The sequence below is a fragment of the Macadamia integrifolia genome, chromosome 7 (assembly GCF_013358625.1).
Source record: "Macadamia integrifolia cultivar HAES 741 chromosome 7, SCU_Mint_v3, whole genome shotgun sequence".
Classification (NCBI taxonomy): domain Eukaryota; kingdom Viridiplantae; phylum Streptophyta; class Magnoliopsida; order Proteales; family Proteaceae; genus Macadamia; species Macadamia integrifolia.
The window spans coordinates 27,055,737-27,071,682 of NC_056563.1; the positions used below are offsets into that span (position 1 = coordinate 27,055,737).

General features: G+C 38.1%; 3 protein-coding genes across 5 annotated transcripts; 1 reads left to right on the top strand and 2 right to left on the bottom strand.

The window, feature by feature from the left end:
• Nucleotides 1-1,645: 1,645 nt before the first annotated feature.
• On the bottom strand, nt 1,646-2,493 carry LOC122083897. Its single transcript, XM_042651828.1, has one exon. It carries the CDS (start codon nt 2,314-2,316, stop codon nt 1,867-1,869), a length of 450 nt encoding a protein of 149 aa, XP_042507762.1. The 5' UTR covers nt 2,317-2,493; the 3' UTR covers nt 1,646-1,866.
• Nucleotides 2,494-5,704: 3,211 nt separating this feature from the next.
• On the top strand, nt 5,705-11,726 carry LOC122083825 (protein Abitram). Of its 2 annotated transcripts, none has more exons than XM_042651734.1 (6): nt 5,705-5,961; nt 6,049-6,097; nt 6,199-6,322; nt 10,102-10,172; nt 10,280-10,352; nt 11,213-11,726. In XM_042651734.1, exons 1-6 carry the CDS (start codon nt 5,772-5,774, stop codon nt 11,231-11,233), a joined length of 528 nt encoding a protein of 175 aa, XP_042507668.1. In that variant the 5' UTR covers nt 5,705-5,771; the 3' UTR covers nt 11,234-11,726. The 2 variants fall into 2 exon arrangements, with proteins under 2 accessions (XP_042507668.1, XP_042507667.1); XM_042651733.1 differs by having other exon boundaries at nt 5,716-5,961; nt 11,226-11,726.
• A 584-nt stretch (nt 11,727-12,310) lies between these two features.
• On the bottom strand, nt 12,311-15,757 carry LOC122083823 (methyltransferase-like protein 23). Of its 2 annotated transcripts, XM_042651730.1 has the most exons (8): nt 15,446-15,757; nt 15,260-15,364; nt 14,904-14,990; nt 14,367-14,417; nt 13,601-13,694; nt 13,437-13,521; nt 13,183-13,336; nt 12,311-12,700 (listed from the first exon to the last, which is right to left on the bottom strand). In XM_042651730.1, exons 1-8 carry the CDS (start codon nt 15,611-15,613, stop codon nt 12,683-12,685), a joined length of 762 nt encoding a protein of 253 aa, XP_042507664.1. In that variant the 5' UTR covers nt 15,614-15,757; the 3' UTR covers nt 12,311-12,682. The 2 variants fall into 2 exon arrangements, with proteins under 2 accessions (XP_042507664.1, XP_042507665.1); XM_042651731.1 differs by lacking the exon at nt 14,367-14,417 and having other exon boundaries at nt 15,446-15,622.
• Nucleotides 15,758-15,946: the final 189 nt, after the last annotated feature.

The window sequence follows — 15,946 nt, forward strand, 5'->3', positions numbered from 1 at the left end:
CATAGAATCATAGAATATCAATTACACTACCTTAGATCAGCTTTATTTCTCATTGGACTTTAATTAGTATGAAGCCATTTCCTATATGCTAGCCCAGTCAGTAAATTTTGTTTCATTCAGGAACTTTTATAGACTCATGGTGATGCAACCTAATCTAGTTTTAAAGTATACCTAAAAAAAATCGACTTGCCATTCTTTACAAAATCCCAAGGTATCTTAATGTCACCAAAGAAATTGCAATCGTACTCTTACAAATTTCAACCATATTCATTTACACTATTAATTCATGGAGTAGGGTCTGTACCTTATTCCTTTACACATCTACTCAACAAGAGAAGGAAAACTTTCTCCATTGTGGAAACTGTAAATAGAGACTTTCAATCCATTAACATTTCCTTACCCATTGTGGTTTTTCACTCCACCAGTATGTGGGATGCATGCATCAGACTATCCCACTCCATACTACCCTTTAAGCAAACGGGATCAGAGGCTTGGATAAGAATGGACATATGCTAAGCTTGGGGTGTCAACATGATATCAAGATGAAGTGATGAACCATTTACTCTTCTCATGCTAAAACTGAAGTAAAATTCAAAGATTAGTATCACAGTAACATCAAGGATCTCAAAAACTTCGTTGACTATAGCACAACATTAACGACATTATATATACTAGTACTCAACTATGGCTCGACTAGTCGAAGCGTTTGATCAAGTAGGAGTCAACTTCGGATGCCTGGGTTAGTCACCAGGTGATCATATTTCGGATGTCTTGAAATCAAGTGGTTAAAAGAAATTTCAACTTCCTCAGCTCCAGCTTAAAAGATGCTCTAAAGTTTAAACATTGATGGATTAAGTTTTCCTCTCCATTGATGATGTGGGTGAAGAGTAACTCGGTCCAGAGTTGATTATCTTTTTCTTCAATAATTTGTGTTGCAGGCACGTAAGTTTGATTATTTTGACCTCTGAGGGGAAGCTTACATATCAAACCTCATTAAGTCAAGATTGGAGGTTAACCCCAATAACTGATTGGAAGAATGCCCATTAAAAGTAGCCAATTATCCCTAGTTTTTATCTAGGGCATTTTGTTCACGATCCAGCTTCTTGACTAACTTAACAATAATGAGTTGCAGAGAATGAAAGAGGAAGATCAACTGACAGTCGTGGAATGGATCTGTTGATATTGTGAATTGTGCATTGGTTATTTGCCCATCATTGCTTGTGATTGAAGAAAGGAGATGCAGATGTGAATGGCAGCCTGGGTGAAAATTTAAGGGAACAACTTAACCTGAATACTTCGGGTGCAAATCAAACAAAACACTTGAAACGCCAAATTTCCAGCTCTACCTGCAAACAAATTACTCCTTTTTCATCATGGAAGTGAGGTCTCAATGTCCAGATTCTGAAAGAGATTGTCCCTATTCCTTCAGAAGAAAGGAGAAGCAACAATTCTTCAGGGCTGGTGGGAAAAGGTAAACCCTTAATCATCAAGAACTATTTAGGTTATTTAGAAGTTTTTCGATTGGAAAAATCATCTCTAATGCATAAACTGAGAGACGACAGTACCAGATTACCCTTGAAACAATGGGCATGAACCTAATCTCCCTCACAGAAATTCAAACGAATAAAGAAACCAGAAGTACATGTGAGAGAAGAAGAAGAAGACGCATTCAATTGTTTTCATTTGGGTATAGCCAGAATTTATGAACAAAATCGAATCCACACACACAAGTTTTAAAAAGAGCCGAACTGAACTTTTACCAGTTTGAAGGAAATTCTCCTCTCGTCTTCCCCAACTAGCTTCTTTCTGGATTCAAATATCAAGAGTACATATATGAATAATCAAATGGATACAAGCTTTCACCATTTAATGTCCATGGCTCTTAATAATTCTTCTCCTCGCCAGGAATCTTGCGATCGGAGGAGTGAGAGCAACAGTGATCGGAACCCGGATAGGGAACAAAGCTTTGTTGCATAGAACAGCCAAGGCAAGTGCACCGCCACTGGAAGCCGCCAACTCGGCCGTCCGAGACCTCTTCTTCAACTGTTGATCAGATGGGATGGAAAGTTCCTGCGTCTCTTCGAGGGCGAATCCATCGGGAGTCTCGGATTGAGGCATCGATGTTTCAATACTCTTGGATTCTTCTTTCGCCACACCGGATATACCGACTTTGCTGAGAATAGATTCGACGTCAACGTTGTTTTTAATGGCGATGTAGAGTCCCGTTATAGAGGCACCAGAGACGGAGAAGTGGACGCCCAAAGCGACCTTCCCGTATTTCTTCATGAGCTCCCGGAATCGACCTGTTAAAGTCATTTTCGCCGGCGATTGCAAACAAAGATCAATTCGAGAGGTTAGGATTAGGGTTCCAGAGGGCAGGAAAAAAAAACCAGAGAGAGCGAGCGAGCGAGCGAGCGAGCGAGAGAGGGAGTAGAGGGTAGAGTGGTGGCTGATGGGGCTTTTCTAGGGTTTTTCTCCCACGGGAACGCTCTAACCGAGAGAACCCCTTAACAGAGAGCATCCGGATTGGAATAAACGGTGGGGCCCAGGCATGGATCACACCAATCCAGCCGTTATAAAGGAATTCTCGCTTTGATATATGGACGTAGGGTCGTATGGCTACTTTGACTCTCGACGATGTACGTGAGTCATGACTTCGGAAGGCTTAAGTGAGAAGTCAAGGCTCAACTCTGAAACCGAACCCGGCAGCGATTCGGAAATGAGCCCGGTCCTGATTTTGCCCAGTCGGATAAAAAACATTACGGTAAAATACAACTCGAGGCCTAATGTTTTGAGAAATTACACCTAAGGTACTTTACATTTGAAATATTATGTTTCAGGTACCTCAAGTTTCATAAAAGTATTATATTTGGGTCATATTTCACACATATATATATATATATATAGGGAAAAGGTTGGGTATGTCGCCGATATCATGTATGCTAGCACCCATTGTGTCTCTCTCTTTCTTCCATTTTTCTGAAATGACCCTCATATCCTTCCTGAATGATACTCTATCATGTGTTCCTATTGGTGTTATCCGTTAACATACTTGATATCAGCGGCATACCTATCCCTCTCTCATATATATATATATATATATATTTTGCTAACATTGGGTATCCAAGCCTTTGGCCTGATTAGTCCTCCGGGCCCATATTGACCCCACAACCACATGGATCGGGTCATATCGGGGTTGAATGAGAGCCATTCAACTTTCACTGAAAGCAATGAAAAGCACTAAACACCCCGTGTGTGTTAAGGGTGTTAATTGGTTTGGTTTTGATTTAAACAATTCGGTTCGGTTCACATATACTTTGGCTGAAATCAAAACCGCACCATTTACTAAACGGTTGCACTTTCTGAAACCACAATCATTTAGTAAACGGTTTTGGTTTCCATGGTTTTTGTTTCGATTTATTCTATAAGGTTTCTAAACGGTTACCAATCAGTTTGCTAGTTTATTCGCATGTTTACTAAAATTTGTTTTTGGTGATAAACGATTCAATCTTGAGAATGTAAAATACAAACCATTATGTTTTGTCAAAACAACCAAACAACTAAGCAAAAGAAAATATTTTGATAGAAATAGTCTTAAGTTCATTTAACAAGTCAGTAAGTAATGCTTACAGCAGGGATTTTCTTCTTCTCCCCCCCCCCCATAATGTGTTATAATATTGGAAAATATATATTTAATATGCCATGGTATAAGCAAAAATTGCATTTTTATCAATCTACATTCTACTTAGTGCGTTGGATTAATTTAATTGGCATTCCAAACAATGAGCAAGCTACCTCTAGAATTACTTGTTGGTTTGCAACACTCAATCTTTGAATCAAATGAGATACTAATGATATTTTGTAATTACCTTATTTAATCTTTAAATGGGTTAATTGAATCGATTTTGACGGTTTAAACAGTTCAATTTTTACGATTTCAATTCGGTTTGAAACCAATGGATTAAATGGCTCGGTTCGGTTTCAATCCATTAAGCTAATCAGCCTAAAACTTGAAACCAGAACCGAATCATTTACTAAATGGTTTTACAGTTTCGATGTTAACGACTCGGCTTGATTTCAATAAGCTGTTTCGATTTTAAATCCACATCTTTTGTGTGAGTGGCCCAAGGTGTGCCTAGTGGGAGTCAAACTTAGGACGTTCAAGTTTATGGTTCGTACTAAGTTCATTACTCACCAACCGTATAGACAGGGTCATACCGGGGTCATATTTCATATATGTTATGTGCTTTTCTTCATTTCTTACATTTTCAATTTTATCGATAGATATATGCTTAAAATCCTTTTCCTTTTCACTCTACTTTTCTTCTCTAATGCAACACCCACATGCACAAAGAAGGAGAGAAATCGAACATCTTTGGTTGTTGGATCTTTCTAACCCGTAATCCTTTCACCCATATTCCTTTCACATGGAAGGGATGACGTTCACGCCAAGGTGAGCTATCAAGGAAAGACTACTTGACACCAGATAGAGATTCTGAAGTAGAGATTCAAAACGAGTAGCCATAGTCGTATATTTAAGAAGCTTAGTGGTATTATGATACATTGATACGTAATGCATGCCCTTTCCTTTTTCTTTTCTTTTTTTTTTTTTTTTTTTTTTTTTTTTTTTTGATAAGTTTAGTACATACCCTCACTCTTAAGTTGTGTTTGGTATGTATTTTTGAAATAGATTCTAAGGTCCCATTTGATTTTGTTTCCAGAAATGGCTTTCCCATTTTTCTGTGCTAAGAAATGGAAAAACACACAAAAAATCATTTGATTTTTCTGTTTCGTTTCACTTGTTTTTTGAAATATAAATAGAAATTTATGTTTATTTCTATCTCTAGAAATAATAATGGAAAAACAAGTTAGACTTGTCTTTCTATTTATAGAAACAAGTGGGAGCGATAAAAATTGTGAAAAGCCCGATACTTCACTTGACCTACCCAAACTCCCAACCCATTGTTGAAAATTCTCGCTATCCAAATGCAGTGATTCCAACTTGGTTGTGTGAATCTCACAGTTTCGGATTGCCTTCATCCTTCTAAAGCTCATCTTCATGAAGTATACCTACAACTCCAACATCATGCCTTCACTCGTGAATTGCATTCCTCTAACGTCATGTCTTCACTCATGTATTGCATTCAACTATACTGTTGAAAAAGTTTCAAGAAACAGAAAAATCAAACACTTTTTTGTATTTCAAAAAATCGTTTCTTAGCACAGAAGCGGCAAAAATCGCTTCTGTTGTTTCTAGATACAGAAACATAGAAACAGGAGAAACAAAATCAAACGGGCCTTAAGTCTATAACACATTCTAAAACTCAATTTTTCTCTATGTTCTCGCTTTAGAATGCATTCCGAAAATGCATACCTACACAACGTTAATATGTGGACTCAAAACTTGAGGCCACCTCACGTTAGTGGGCCATTACTAAAGCCGAGCCAATCCTGATTCTGGCCCATCCGGATCGGTAGATTCCAATCCAAAATTTAGGGTTAAGGCAACTTTTGGGCCGATTTTGATTTTTCATCAATTCCGATTCGGATATATCCGGAAGGCCCGGAACATGAACCCGGGGATTTAATCGGGACCTATCTAGATACCGAACCCTTAAAGGCTTAAACCCTGCTCCGAAGAGAAGGATCCGATCCGATCCGATCCAATCCAACCGTTACATCAATTCTTGGCAAAACCCTATGGTTTTTGAGGAATTTGTAGCTTCTGTTCTGTTCTCTCACTGGGCGCTTCCTCTTTTGGCTAGTTTCCCATGGACGACTCCGACAACTACAACAACAAAAATGACACTCCCTCTGCCTCTTTTTGTGTCAATTCGTCCGAACAAGAAAGATCAAAAGAAGAACAGGAACTACACGAGCTTGTGGTTCCAAATCTTCGAGACCTCCCAGTTACCCCTCCTTCTGCGGTCGAGGCCAATTTCGTTTGCTACTTCGCTCCAGGTTACGCTCTAATAGACCAAGCTTTTGTCTTTAAACCCTAACTCTCTCTCTCTCTCCAAGATTTTTCATAGCTCTATCACTTTTCAGATTTTATGAAGCCAGCACACGATCAGTACATTTATCGCCATGCAAACGGGTATAATTTCATGGGTTTTTAGTTCTTCTCCTTCTACTTTTCCTTGTTCATTTGTTTCTTCTTATTATTCATAAAAAAAAAATTCAATTTTTTGATTACAGGTTATGCGTAATCGGCTTGGCTCCGACCCATGTGGCTTTAAAGGAGAAAGGAGTTACCGCAGTCGATTTCAATGTGGGGAAGTCTAATCGGAGTGAGATCAAGGTCACTGGAAAGCGTAAAAAGGTAGTTTTCATTCTCTTTGACCAAATGTGTTCTTCAATTTGGGTATTGACGGTTTTACAGTAGTAGTGTTGATCCGTTAGTTTGTTGGTAGTGAATTGGCTGTAGTCCTGGGTAAGAAAAAATTGGGTTGTTAGCTTTTGGGACTTGGTGCTCTGACATGCCGAGTGAAATCTACACATAGTGGCCCAAAGCTTATGTTTTGAAGGTTACATTGATTATGGATGGCACTGAAACTTTTCGGGAAGTTTCTGGCAATTTTATTAGCATATTTTTGGCACGAATGTTGTATGTCTAGAGTTTTCTTTTCCTGTTATTTTCTCTTTATTCATATAGTTCATCCACTTGTAAATTGATTGATTATAACAAATTAGTGGTATTGATTATTTTTTGAGCTTTTCTTTAGCCAGCTATCATTAAGCTTCTTTAGTTGAAGCAAATGATGTAACCGAGGGATTGGACAGAGTTAGAATGGGAGCAATTATGGAAAACTCTAAAACTTGGTGATGATAAATTCCTAAAACTCTCAACCTCTACTAACGAGTGGAGGTTGTTCAAAAATACATCACGGAAACTAGTTAGTGAAATACCTTATTTCAGTGGTCACCTATGATGTGTTAATTCACAAATAGAAGGTGCAGGTCTCAGTGATGTTGATTTGCATGTGCTGTTACATCTTCTTATCAGATGCTCAACTCAACTTAGTCTAACCCAACTATTTCAGGTAAGATACATGAATTCTGTTTTTCCATTCCTCTCTATTAGGTTCATATCTTCTATTAAACATAAGTCAGTTCATGTTTCTTTGAGACCCTTGACTACATTTAACTTGTTTTGAATTTCTCACCCCAAAGTGTATGGGAGTCCTAATTACTGATAGGTGGTTACTATGGCCATTCATGCTCATGTATACTACATCTGAATGAGGCATTTGTTCTGGCATACTGCCATCGTTAGTAGAATATCTCTGGTGGTGGTGTCTTAAACACTGATTGCCTCAATCCTGCTAGGTTGAGGGATCTTAACAAGCCCTGATGGTAGTGAACTCCTACTTGTTTATAGAGGGCTGTAGGAGGATGTAGACCTGGCAGCATGAGGATTGAGCTTTATTAGATGAGGCTTGAAGCCTTGAAGAACATCCCCATTGTCCAGGTGATCTATCTTTGGCATCATCATCATTGTCTTACCTGTCCAATTCACTTTGTATTTTTATGAATGTAAATTCTCTGGTTAGTATGACTGAAACAAACTTGTTTTTCTCTTGCGCATGTCATCAATGACCTAGGGTTATATAGTATATATGCTATTATGCTCCCTGCTCACAAAGTGACTTCCTATTTTCTCCCAGCCCAACTTGATTTCTCATAATCCTTGCCCCTTCTCTCCCTGTCAAGACTCGAGAATAGTGGCTGAGCAGCTGGTTACTAGATTTTGGCGTCCAAAGGAATTTCTCTACCTGGTTGAATCTCTGGCAAACATCATGGTGTCCTTTATTCCTTTTGAATTTCATTAGTAAAGTCCTTATTTAAATCTCACAAGGATCAAGGTACTTTATTCCTATCGTTGATTCCTCTTTATCTATCTCAAGTCCTTTTCACCAGTAAAGTCCTTATTTAAATCTCACCAGGATGAAGGTACTTTACTCCTATCGTCAATTCCTCTTTATCTATCTCAAGTCCTTTTCACCAGCTCTGGCATTGCTTTTATTGCATGTGGCCAAATTATCTCAGTGGTTGTTCTATGTGATGCAGATTCTTCACCAAACTAGGCTTGTTTTATTAGGAATAAGCTTAGGGTTGGGTTGTATACGTGTTGGGCCTTCAGTCCATGTGGTTTGGAGCATATTGGGCTACTTTTATGGGTCTAAACTAGGGGTTCTAAGGTTGCATACGGGATTCAGTGATTTGCTTCCTTTTCTTTAGTTTCCTTTTTAGATGGGGTTATTTAGTTTCTAATTTCAGTACCTATATTAGTTTCTAATTTCAAGTCATTGTTAGTTTCTAATTTCTGTCTAGACTAGTTTCTATTTTCATTAGATTCTAATTTCTAGTTTTTAGTAACTTCTTGTAATCAATTTTTAGTAACTCAGATTTAGTAACTCTGAGTTACTATTAGTTGTAAACCCTCCCCATCATTATTATAAATAAAGGAGAGCTCTCATCATAGAGAGACGATTTTTACAATTAAAAAAAAAGAAGTTTTATGCTGCTGCCGCTGGGTTTTCTCCATGGCTAAACCTTTGTGTTTGATCAAGGGTTAGGGATTGGTGTGTGATCCGATCGACACTCTGCGGCAAGAAGTCCGGGTGGGTATTTTCTTTTCTGGTTCTCTTATTGGATTCTCTTCTCCAGCAATACAGGCAAGTAATCTGAATTTTTCTGCAGAAATTTCTGGGTTAAGCTCTTTGTTTCCTATTCTATTGACCTAGTCTATTTGGAGTTCTGGCCACCCGATGGCTTTGAGTTTCTGGTCGAGTGTTACCCTTGTTGTATGGAAGACTCGATCCAACTTTTAGAGTAATCTGACCAGGGGATTGTCTGATATATTAAATCTTTCAAATCTGGTTGATCTCTGTTCTAACTCACTTCTGTCCAGAATTCTGGTTCGATTGTTCCAGCTGTTGATGTATTAAAATTGGTAGCTGTTGTTCATGGTTCAGCCTCTGTTATTGGACTACTAAGCCTCTGTTTTTCCTGGTCTCTATTCAGCTACAGAAATTCTGAAACACTGAGATTGATGGACTGCTGATTTATTATTGCTTTTTGCTGATTTATTATTGCTGGTATATTGGGTTCTTGGTTGTTCTTAGTTTAAAAGTTCCTGCAGTTGGGGCTGGTTTGGTTGTCAAATCCATTCCTACATTACTATGTTACTGTATGTTTTCATTCCATTGATGGATTTTATCGTGTTTCACATTCATAAATGTGGATTTGAATGAAAGGAAACATTTGTGTGACAAAATGATTGGAATTTTCTCTTGCATTAGTTAATATCACATTATATATTTGGGTTGGAACATGCTCCAGGAATTTATTTCAAATGAAGTATAGGGCTTCTGAAGGCATGACTTAAGTCATTTCCCTTACCTAAAACGTATTGTGTAAGCCTCGAGGCATGGAGCATTAGTCTGATGAGAATTGCAATTTAATTAATAATTCATAATTGAATAAATAAAATAAATTATAAAATTATAACTATTGAAGTTTGCATTTGATAATCTTAAAACGAAAACATGCTACTTGAAATGTTTTTTGAAACCAAACTTTAGTGTCCTTTCGGTAGTAGTTGAGCTGACTTAAGCTTGCCTCAGGGCATCATCTTTGCATGCATTTTGGGATGCTTCTGATCACTATTCCATTTTAATTAGATAAAGGAGAGACATGAGAAAGGATATAATCATTGTTGTGAATTCTGAGAAAGGTTTGGGTGTAAGAATGATACCAAGTCATTTTGCCCATAATATCATTACTGATGTTGCAGTGGAGTTGGGTAAATATCACAAGAGTTACACTTACATATGCCTGTATGTATTGGTAATAGGCTGAACCGTTAAGGTGGTGTTATGTTTTTTTTATTTACCAAAAAGAAAAAGGTGTTGGTATGTTTTCTTAAACATCAGCTCATGCTCCAACCTGTGGAGAGATGTGGGTTCCCAATTTTCTATCTATGGAGAAGCCAAAGGCTGTTGTCTTTATTTGGGTTCAGCATGTTCTAGGATTTTATTTTATTTTGTTTTCGTTAGATTTTATTTTGTGTGTTATATACATTACGTTCTCATGCAGAATGCACAACACTTTGAAGCTAACACAGCTTTGTGTAAAGTGTGCACAAGTGATGCTTCCTATATTGTGAGGTCCGATACTACTTTGTCTTCTGTTTCTGTTTTAAAGTTTTCCCCTTCTAATCATTGATGCCTTTTTTTCCCCCCCAAAATTTATAGTTATTGGTGGCTGTTTGCAGATGTTGTGTAAAGGGCTCTCTATTGGAAGTGAATGATAGGCTAATTGACCAGCCAGGATTGCTGAACTCATCGGTGAGAATTATCTATACTTCCATAGAGGCTAATGTAATAGTCTTGTATCATGATAACTTGACCTATACAATATGATAAGAACCATGGAAGTGCATACCATAGAAAACTATTGAAATTTTTCATGTTATTTATGACATACATTTCCTTGAATTTGATTGTAGTGACTGTAGTAGATGTTGTTATTGTTGTTAGTCTTCTTCATGGACTATATGTGATCATTGCCTTTCATGAGCTGTAAATGACTTCCCTATTCCCAGTTAGGAGGGGACTGAATTGTTATCCAGTATTGTGTAAAGTATTTCCCAAGTCTATTACTGATGCACTTATTGAATGGCACGACATGGTAGATCCAGGCCAGGTGAAAGCTAAATGTAAATAATAGAAGGATTTGTTTTTCCTAATATGGAAAGTACTAGCCTTCTTCCTTTATATATATATATTTTAATATTCATCATGTTTTATATTGATGGATGATAGCATTTTTCTTAAAGAAATATGAGGTCTCTCACTGAAGAATCACGGCTGATGAAGCAGTTTAAGTGAACCAGTTGAAAGAAAAACAGATTAGTGGTGGCCTCAAGGATGTGTACATTCCTGTGCAGTAAGCATGGCATACATGGTTGGATTACCGAACTATGTTCCAGGCCGAGTTCAATTCAGGGTTTCATCCCTTCGCATGTATACCATAGGTTCAAGATAGTAATGAATTCCTTGTCTTTATTCCGAATGACATCCTGTATTCATACAGTATATAGCCTTGCTCTGCTTTAAATATGGACGTAGCCATTTGTACATTGTGGATGCTTGTGTTTGTGTATTTGGATGCTCCTCTGTTTCTCTCTTCTAACCGCCCTTTCTAGTTTTGCATCACAGGCGCATAGAGAAGGATATATAGCAATTATAATGCCCAGACCAACCGATTGGCTTAAGAGCAAGAATTCACTGTTGAGCCTTGAAGACTACAAGAAGTTGAGAGAGATTTCCTGACCCATCCAATAGTATTTCTTCAATTGACCATAGATGTCGTCCACTGCAACTCTTGGGTTATTCCATCTATGGGCTTGATATAGGAGATTTCCTCATGGAAAGAGGCAGCTCGACCTGATATTCTGACTGAAATTCATTTGTTTCATTTTCATCTGGGCATGCTACTCTAACCGGGACTCTCAGAGAAGCTTCATAAATCTAAGGAATCTGCCTTGTGGCAGCTCTCAAGTGGCTACCCACTGATTTTGGTTATTCTCCCCCCCCCGCCCCCCTTTCTTTATTGTACTATCTTTACCCCGTTCACCCAGGCTTGTTTACTAATTGCTTAAATGGATAATTTTTCTTTCATATTATTTATTTCATTTTAAGGCAAAACTGTTAATGTGTCATCCAGTTTAAGTCTTTTTCTCATATTTTTCTGTTATCTAAAATCATATCGAGTCTGAGTGACCTATTTAACTATATCTTCCTACATTTAGTTGATTTGTCTTTCAATTAGAGTCAAATCAATAGATGGCTGGTGTAGCAATTTTACCTATTCAATGAATCTTAGAACCATGTATGTCAAATTTTAAGACCAGAATTAATCGTATGGCTACAATGCATCAATGATCTTTGCTTGACATGCCATTTGAAGGATCTTATGACCTTATATGGACCGTAAGAAAAATGTTTCCATCATTGATCTTTACTTGACAAAAGAATAGAAGTTGCTACAAGTTCCTTCCCATCAAATTCATCCTTTTTGAGAAGAACACTTGGAGAGAACAAGTTTTTGGCTCGAGTGTGGTGGAAAATAGGAGTCCCAGGGCTAGTAGAAGACCATTTTAAAGGGAAAAGCTGTTGCTTTGTGTGTGTGTGAGAGAGAGAGAGAGAGAGAATGAATGTGGTGGTTTTCATATCATGGGAAATAGATTCTAGCAATACCTGATTGACCACCTGATCCAAGGTGAACCACATTTTTCCAGCAGTTTGTATGCTCAAGATTCCAATATTTCACTACTTTATCCTTGCAAAGCAGCAATGAAATTCATGCATTTGGTCTTTTGAGTATTCTAAAATATAGTAACTTGGAATTAGACTAACCCTGGTTGATCTGGCTCCAGCCAATTTAATAAGACAAAATGGAAATGGCTTTTGGTTCTCTACAGCAGGCAGTTCATAAGGGCAAGTTATGGCTCCAGTTACCCAATACAGTAGTCCAAGTTGGAACCAGTGGCATCTAGGAGTAATTTTCGGGGAGGAAGCACTTTTCTATTTTTCCTTGTCTTCTCCATCTCCCATCCTCCATGCAGTGTCACCAACCCTACCTCTCAATTCAGATTTTGGTGCCACCATTAGACTCAGATTGCAGAAGCACCCTGCAATGAACATATTACAAATATATCAAAGGCAGAGTCTCTAGAAAGAAACACAAGGTTTGTGGGAGAAAAAAGTATTGCAGCTGTGCTATTCTAGATATCAAATTAGTGCAGTAAATGAAGCGGGGAAGGGTGAGGTAAGCATTCCTGAGAGGTCTATTGGTCCTGGCATAACAAGATTAATGCCCCACCAAGCTTATGCCTATGGCATGACCTGGATGACATGAGGAGGTTCGGACTCACCATCTCGTGGTGGGTGCCCCTATATATGCCAAGAAAAGGTCATGTTTTACCTGAAAGTACCAGACAACAGAGAGGAACAACTAATTTTGATGATTCTCTGTATTATCTCAAATGTCCAAAGAATGATAAAGGTGAATAACCAATCATCTACCAGATGGTGTGATGATGCTTCCAAGTGAGGTAAGAATCACCACTTAGATGCTTACTACACCTACTACAGTATCAAATCTGTTGATTACCTGAGGCTGTTGAAGATCTAACATGATCTCTGCCAATTGAATGCTGCCACTTGTATTAGATGTCTTGGAGGAGGGCATGAATGAGAAGGCATCTAGAAGCTTTGTACATTTTAAGCCCCATTTCACCATCAAGTATTCGATAAGATGATGCCCACTGTACAGTGACAGACTAATGTTGATGAGTGACAGTGGATCTCATAGAATTTCTCTCTTTATAAGTAAAATCACATTAAAAATAAAGTGGCTTATACAACCTCCTGTTATGGTATGTTGTTATAAAGACTGATCCAGGAGAATTTTGGAGAAGAAATGTCACCGTTGCGAAGAGATCATCGAAGTCTTACCAACATACAAGGATGCACTTAACAATACACTGATAGAGAATAAGGTAAACAACTAGCAGAGCTAAAAATCATACCACTACTATCATATAAAACATCAGCTCCAAGAACAATATCTGGTTGCAAACTGAATATGGGTGTGTCCCACTCTCCCCAGGTGAGCCCCAATACCTACAAAAAGGAACAACATAACAATCTGAAAAAGGGAAAGCTAAAGAACTATTTGTTGCAACCAAAACCACAAGGATGGTGTGCCAATGACATCAAAGCACACATTTGATAGGTCTACAGAAAAATTGAAAAACAGAAAGCATAAGGTCAGCAGTCACCTACCATACTCACACTCAACTCACTCTCCTTGACAATAACAACAACAAACAAAAGACAAACACAGTGACACAGATATACAAATTTTGGGTGAAAAAAAAAAAAAAAATTTTTGATGACTACAAGCATCTGACCAAATCCATCTTCAGGGGAAGACACTATAATTCACTTACCCTCAAGCACTTTTGTTAGTTCTAAAATTTCCTTCCAGAGTTTTTGCTAATCTACAAAGAGGAAACAGTACGCTGGATCTTTTAAATCACTATTGTTCTCATCTTCTTTTCCTAGCATGTTCTGTCCCTCTCCCGTCACAATGAGATCCAAATGGATATTAGAGTCTCATAAATATGGTTTAGTAGATGCGAGAATCCTCTGTTATAGTATTTTCCTTGTTAACCTCTTAAAAGTTGTAAGGGTAGCTTGTAAATAGACAATGTATATCAATGATATTCCCAATAGTTGACAAATACCAGATCATAACTGCATACGTATTTCAGGAATGAGGTGATAATTTACTTTGCAGCTGACTTTATTGAGGTCACACATCCCTCTCATGTTGTCCAGTACCTGCAGTTTCAAAACTCTGAAATTTTAAGAGGTCATATTCCAAAAATCTCAAAAATGAAAGAGAAAATGGGAAATTAACAACTTTAAGGTTTAGTTCATGGAGCAGTCTTTGAAATCTGATCATTAAAGAAATCTCTCTCTTCTAAATATGAATCTCTCTAGTCAAGGTTTCCAATTAGTTTGACAGCAGAGTTTAAATTGGCCAAAAGCTTATAAGGAAGGCTAGTCATTTGTGAAACACAATTTTTCCCTGAATGTGGTCTGATGGGCAAAAGAATTACAATATCATGTGAAGGACGGTTGAGTCATTTTGACTATTAAAATTTAGAATTGAACAACTAAAGTGAGGTTCACAATGTCTCAGGAAGCACGAGAAGTGTTCACCATAGCTAAATACAAGGAACAAAATAAAATTTAAAACTGTTATGCTCTCATGCAACCATAACAAGTCATTAAGACTGTGCATGTTATTAAAGGATATAATACCTCTAATCTGTTTGAGTTGTCTGTCAGTGTGACATCTGAACCCACTTTTGCAGCCACTAATCCAGGCAAGGAAGTTCCAGCCCCCAGCTGCATCAAGATAATGGTTATAAATGAAGAACAGTTCAGGAACATAAGAAAAAGAAGGGTAATCACAGAAGCAGTAAATACCAAGAAAACAAAAAGGAATCAGAAGTGTAATCTCTGGTTCCTCTAGGTGAGAATTGGCATAATCTCTTATTATCCTATCAGATAAAACTAATTGCAAGCTCAAAAAGGAATCATAAGTGTAGAATGTAATTATAATTCATATATAACTGTAAACTCCCCAAAACAACCATGAAACCATCCTAATTTACCTCAACCACGGATGTCCCTGAGAAGCGTAACCTCTGCTGCCACACATATTCGGCCAGCACAGTACTGCACGGCCACACAAAGAGTCCGTAGTCTCCCTTAATATTCTGATTGTCAAATCATTACAAAGGGATCACATCAGCATTTTACAGAGAGAGAGAAAAGAGAGATGGATAAGAATAAAGTACCTCAATGATGTCGATGGAAAAACCTTCGTCTGTCCGACCTAGCGTTGAGAACGAATGGCGTGAGATCGTCGTCATTTCGCCGGCATCAGTAGTTGTAAGAGTAGCCCCATCGTCCTCGTCTTCGTCTTCATCTTCAACCACGAAGTCGATGACGTCGTGGTGTTCCATCGTGATCGCTGGCACGGCAAGAGAACTCCGATGAGATAAATTAAGAAGCTCTCCTAAATCTCAAAGAATAAATGTCCAGAAACGAAGTGCACAAGGTGTTCGAGGAAATGCCTCTTCCAGACTCCCAATAAGTCGCTGTTTTATCGGCTATATACGGTTTCGGAGCGCCACGTGTAGGTATAGCTCATTACCTTCGGTTTTGTGTTTGCCACTGGGCCGGTGGACCTGGTCGTCATTATGAATGTTCTGATCTTGCTCCAGCTATTGGATCGGATAGTGTCGTCTTCTTTAGCGGTTGGACACTGAAAGAAATCTTGCCCTTCTCGAACCTCC

Bases quoted from the DNA above. Each gene is read 5' to 3' on its own strand.
- LOC122083825 (XM_042651733.1), top strand. From the start codon at position 5,772: ATGGACGACTCCGACAACTACAACAACAAAAATGACACTCCCTCTGCC. The intron at 5,962-6,048 runs GTTACGCTCTAA...ATCACTTTTCAG, and splicing joins CGTTTGCTACTTCGCTCCAG to ATTTTATGAAGCCAGCACAC. The intron at 6,323-10,101 runs GTAGTTTTCATT...GTTCTCATGCAG, and splicing joins TCACTGGAAAGCGTAAAAAG to AATGCACAACACTTTGAAGC.
- LOC122083823 (XM_042651730.1), bottom strand. From the start codon at position 15,613: ATGGAACACCACGACGTCATCGACTTCGTGGTTGAAGATGAAGACGAA. The intron at 13,695-14,366 runs GTAAATTATCAC...TCCTTTTTGTAG, and splicing joins TCAATAAAGTCAGCTGCAAA to GTATTGGGGCTCACCTGGGG. The intron at 13,522-13,600 runs GTATGATTTTTA...TATGTTGGTAAG, and splicing joins TGTTTTATATGATAGTAGTG to ACTTCGATGATCTCTTCGCA.
- LOC122083897 (XM_042651828.1), bottom strand. From the start codon at position 2,316: ATGACTTTAACAGGTCGATTCCGGGAGCTCATGAAGAAATACGGGAAG.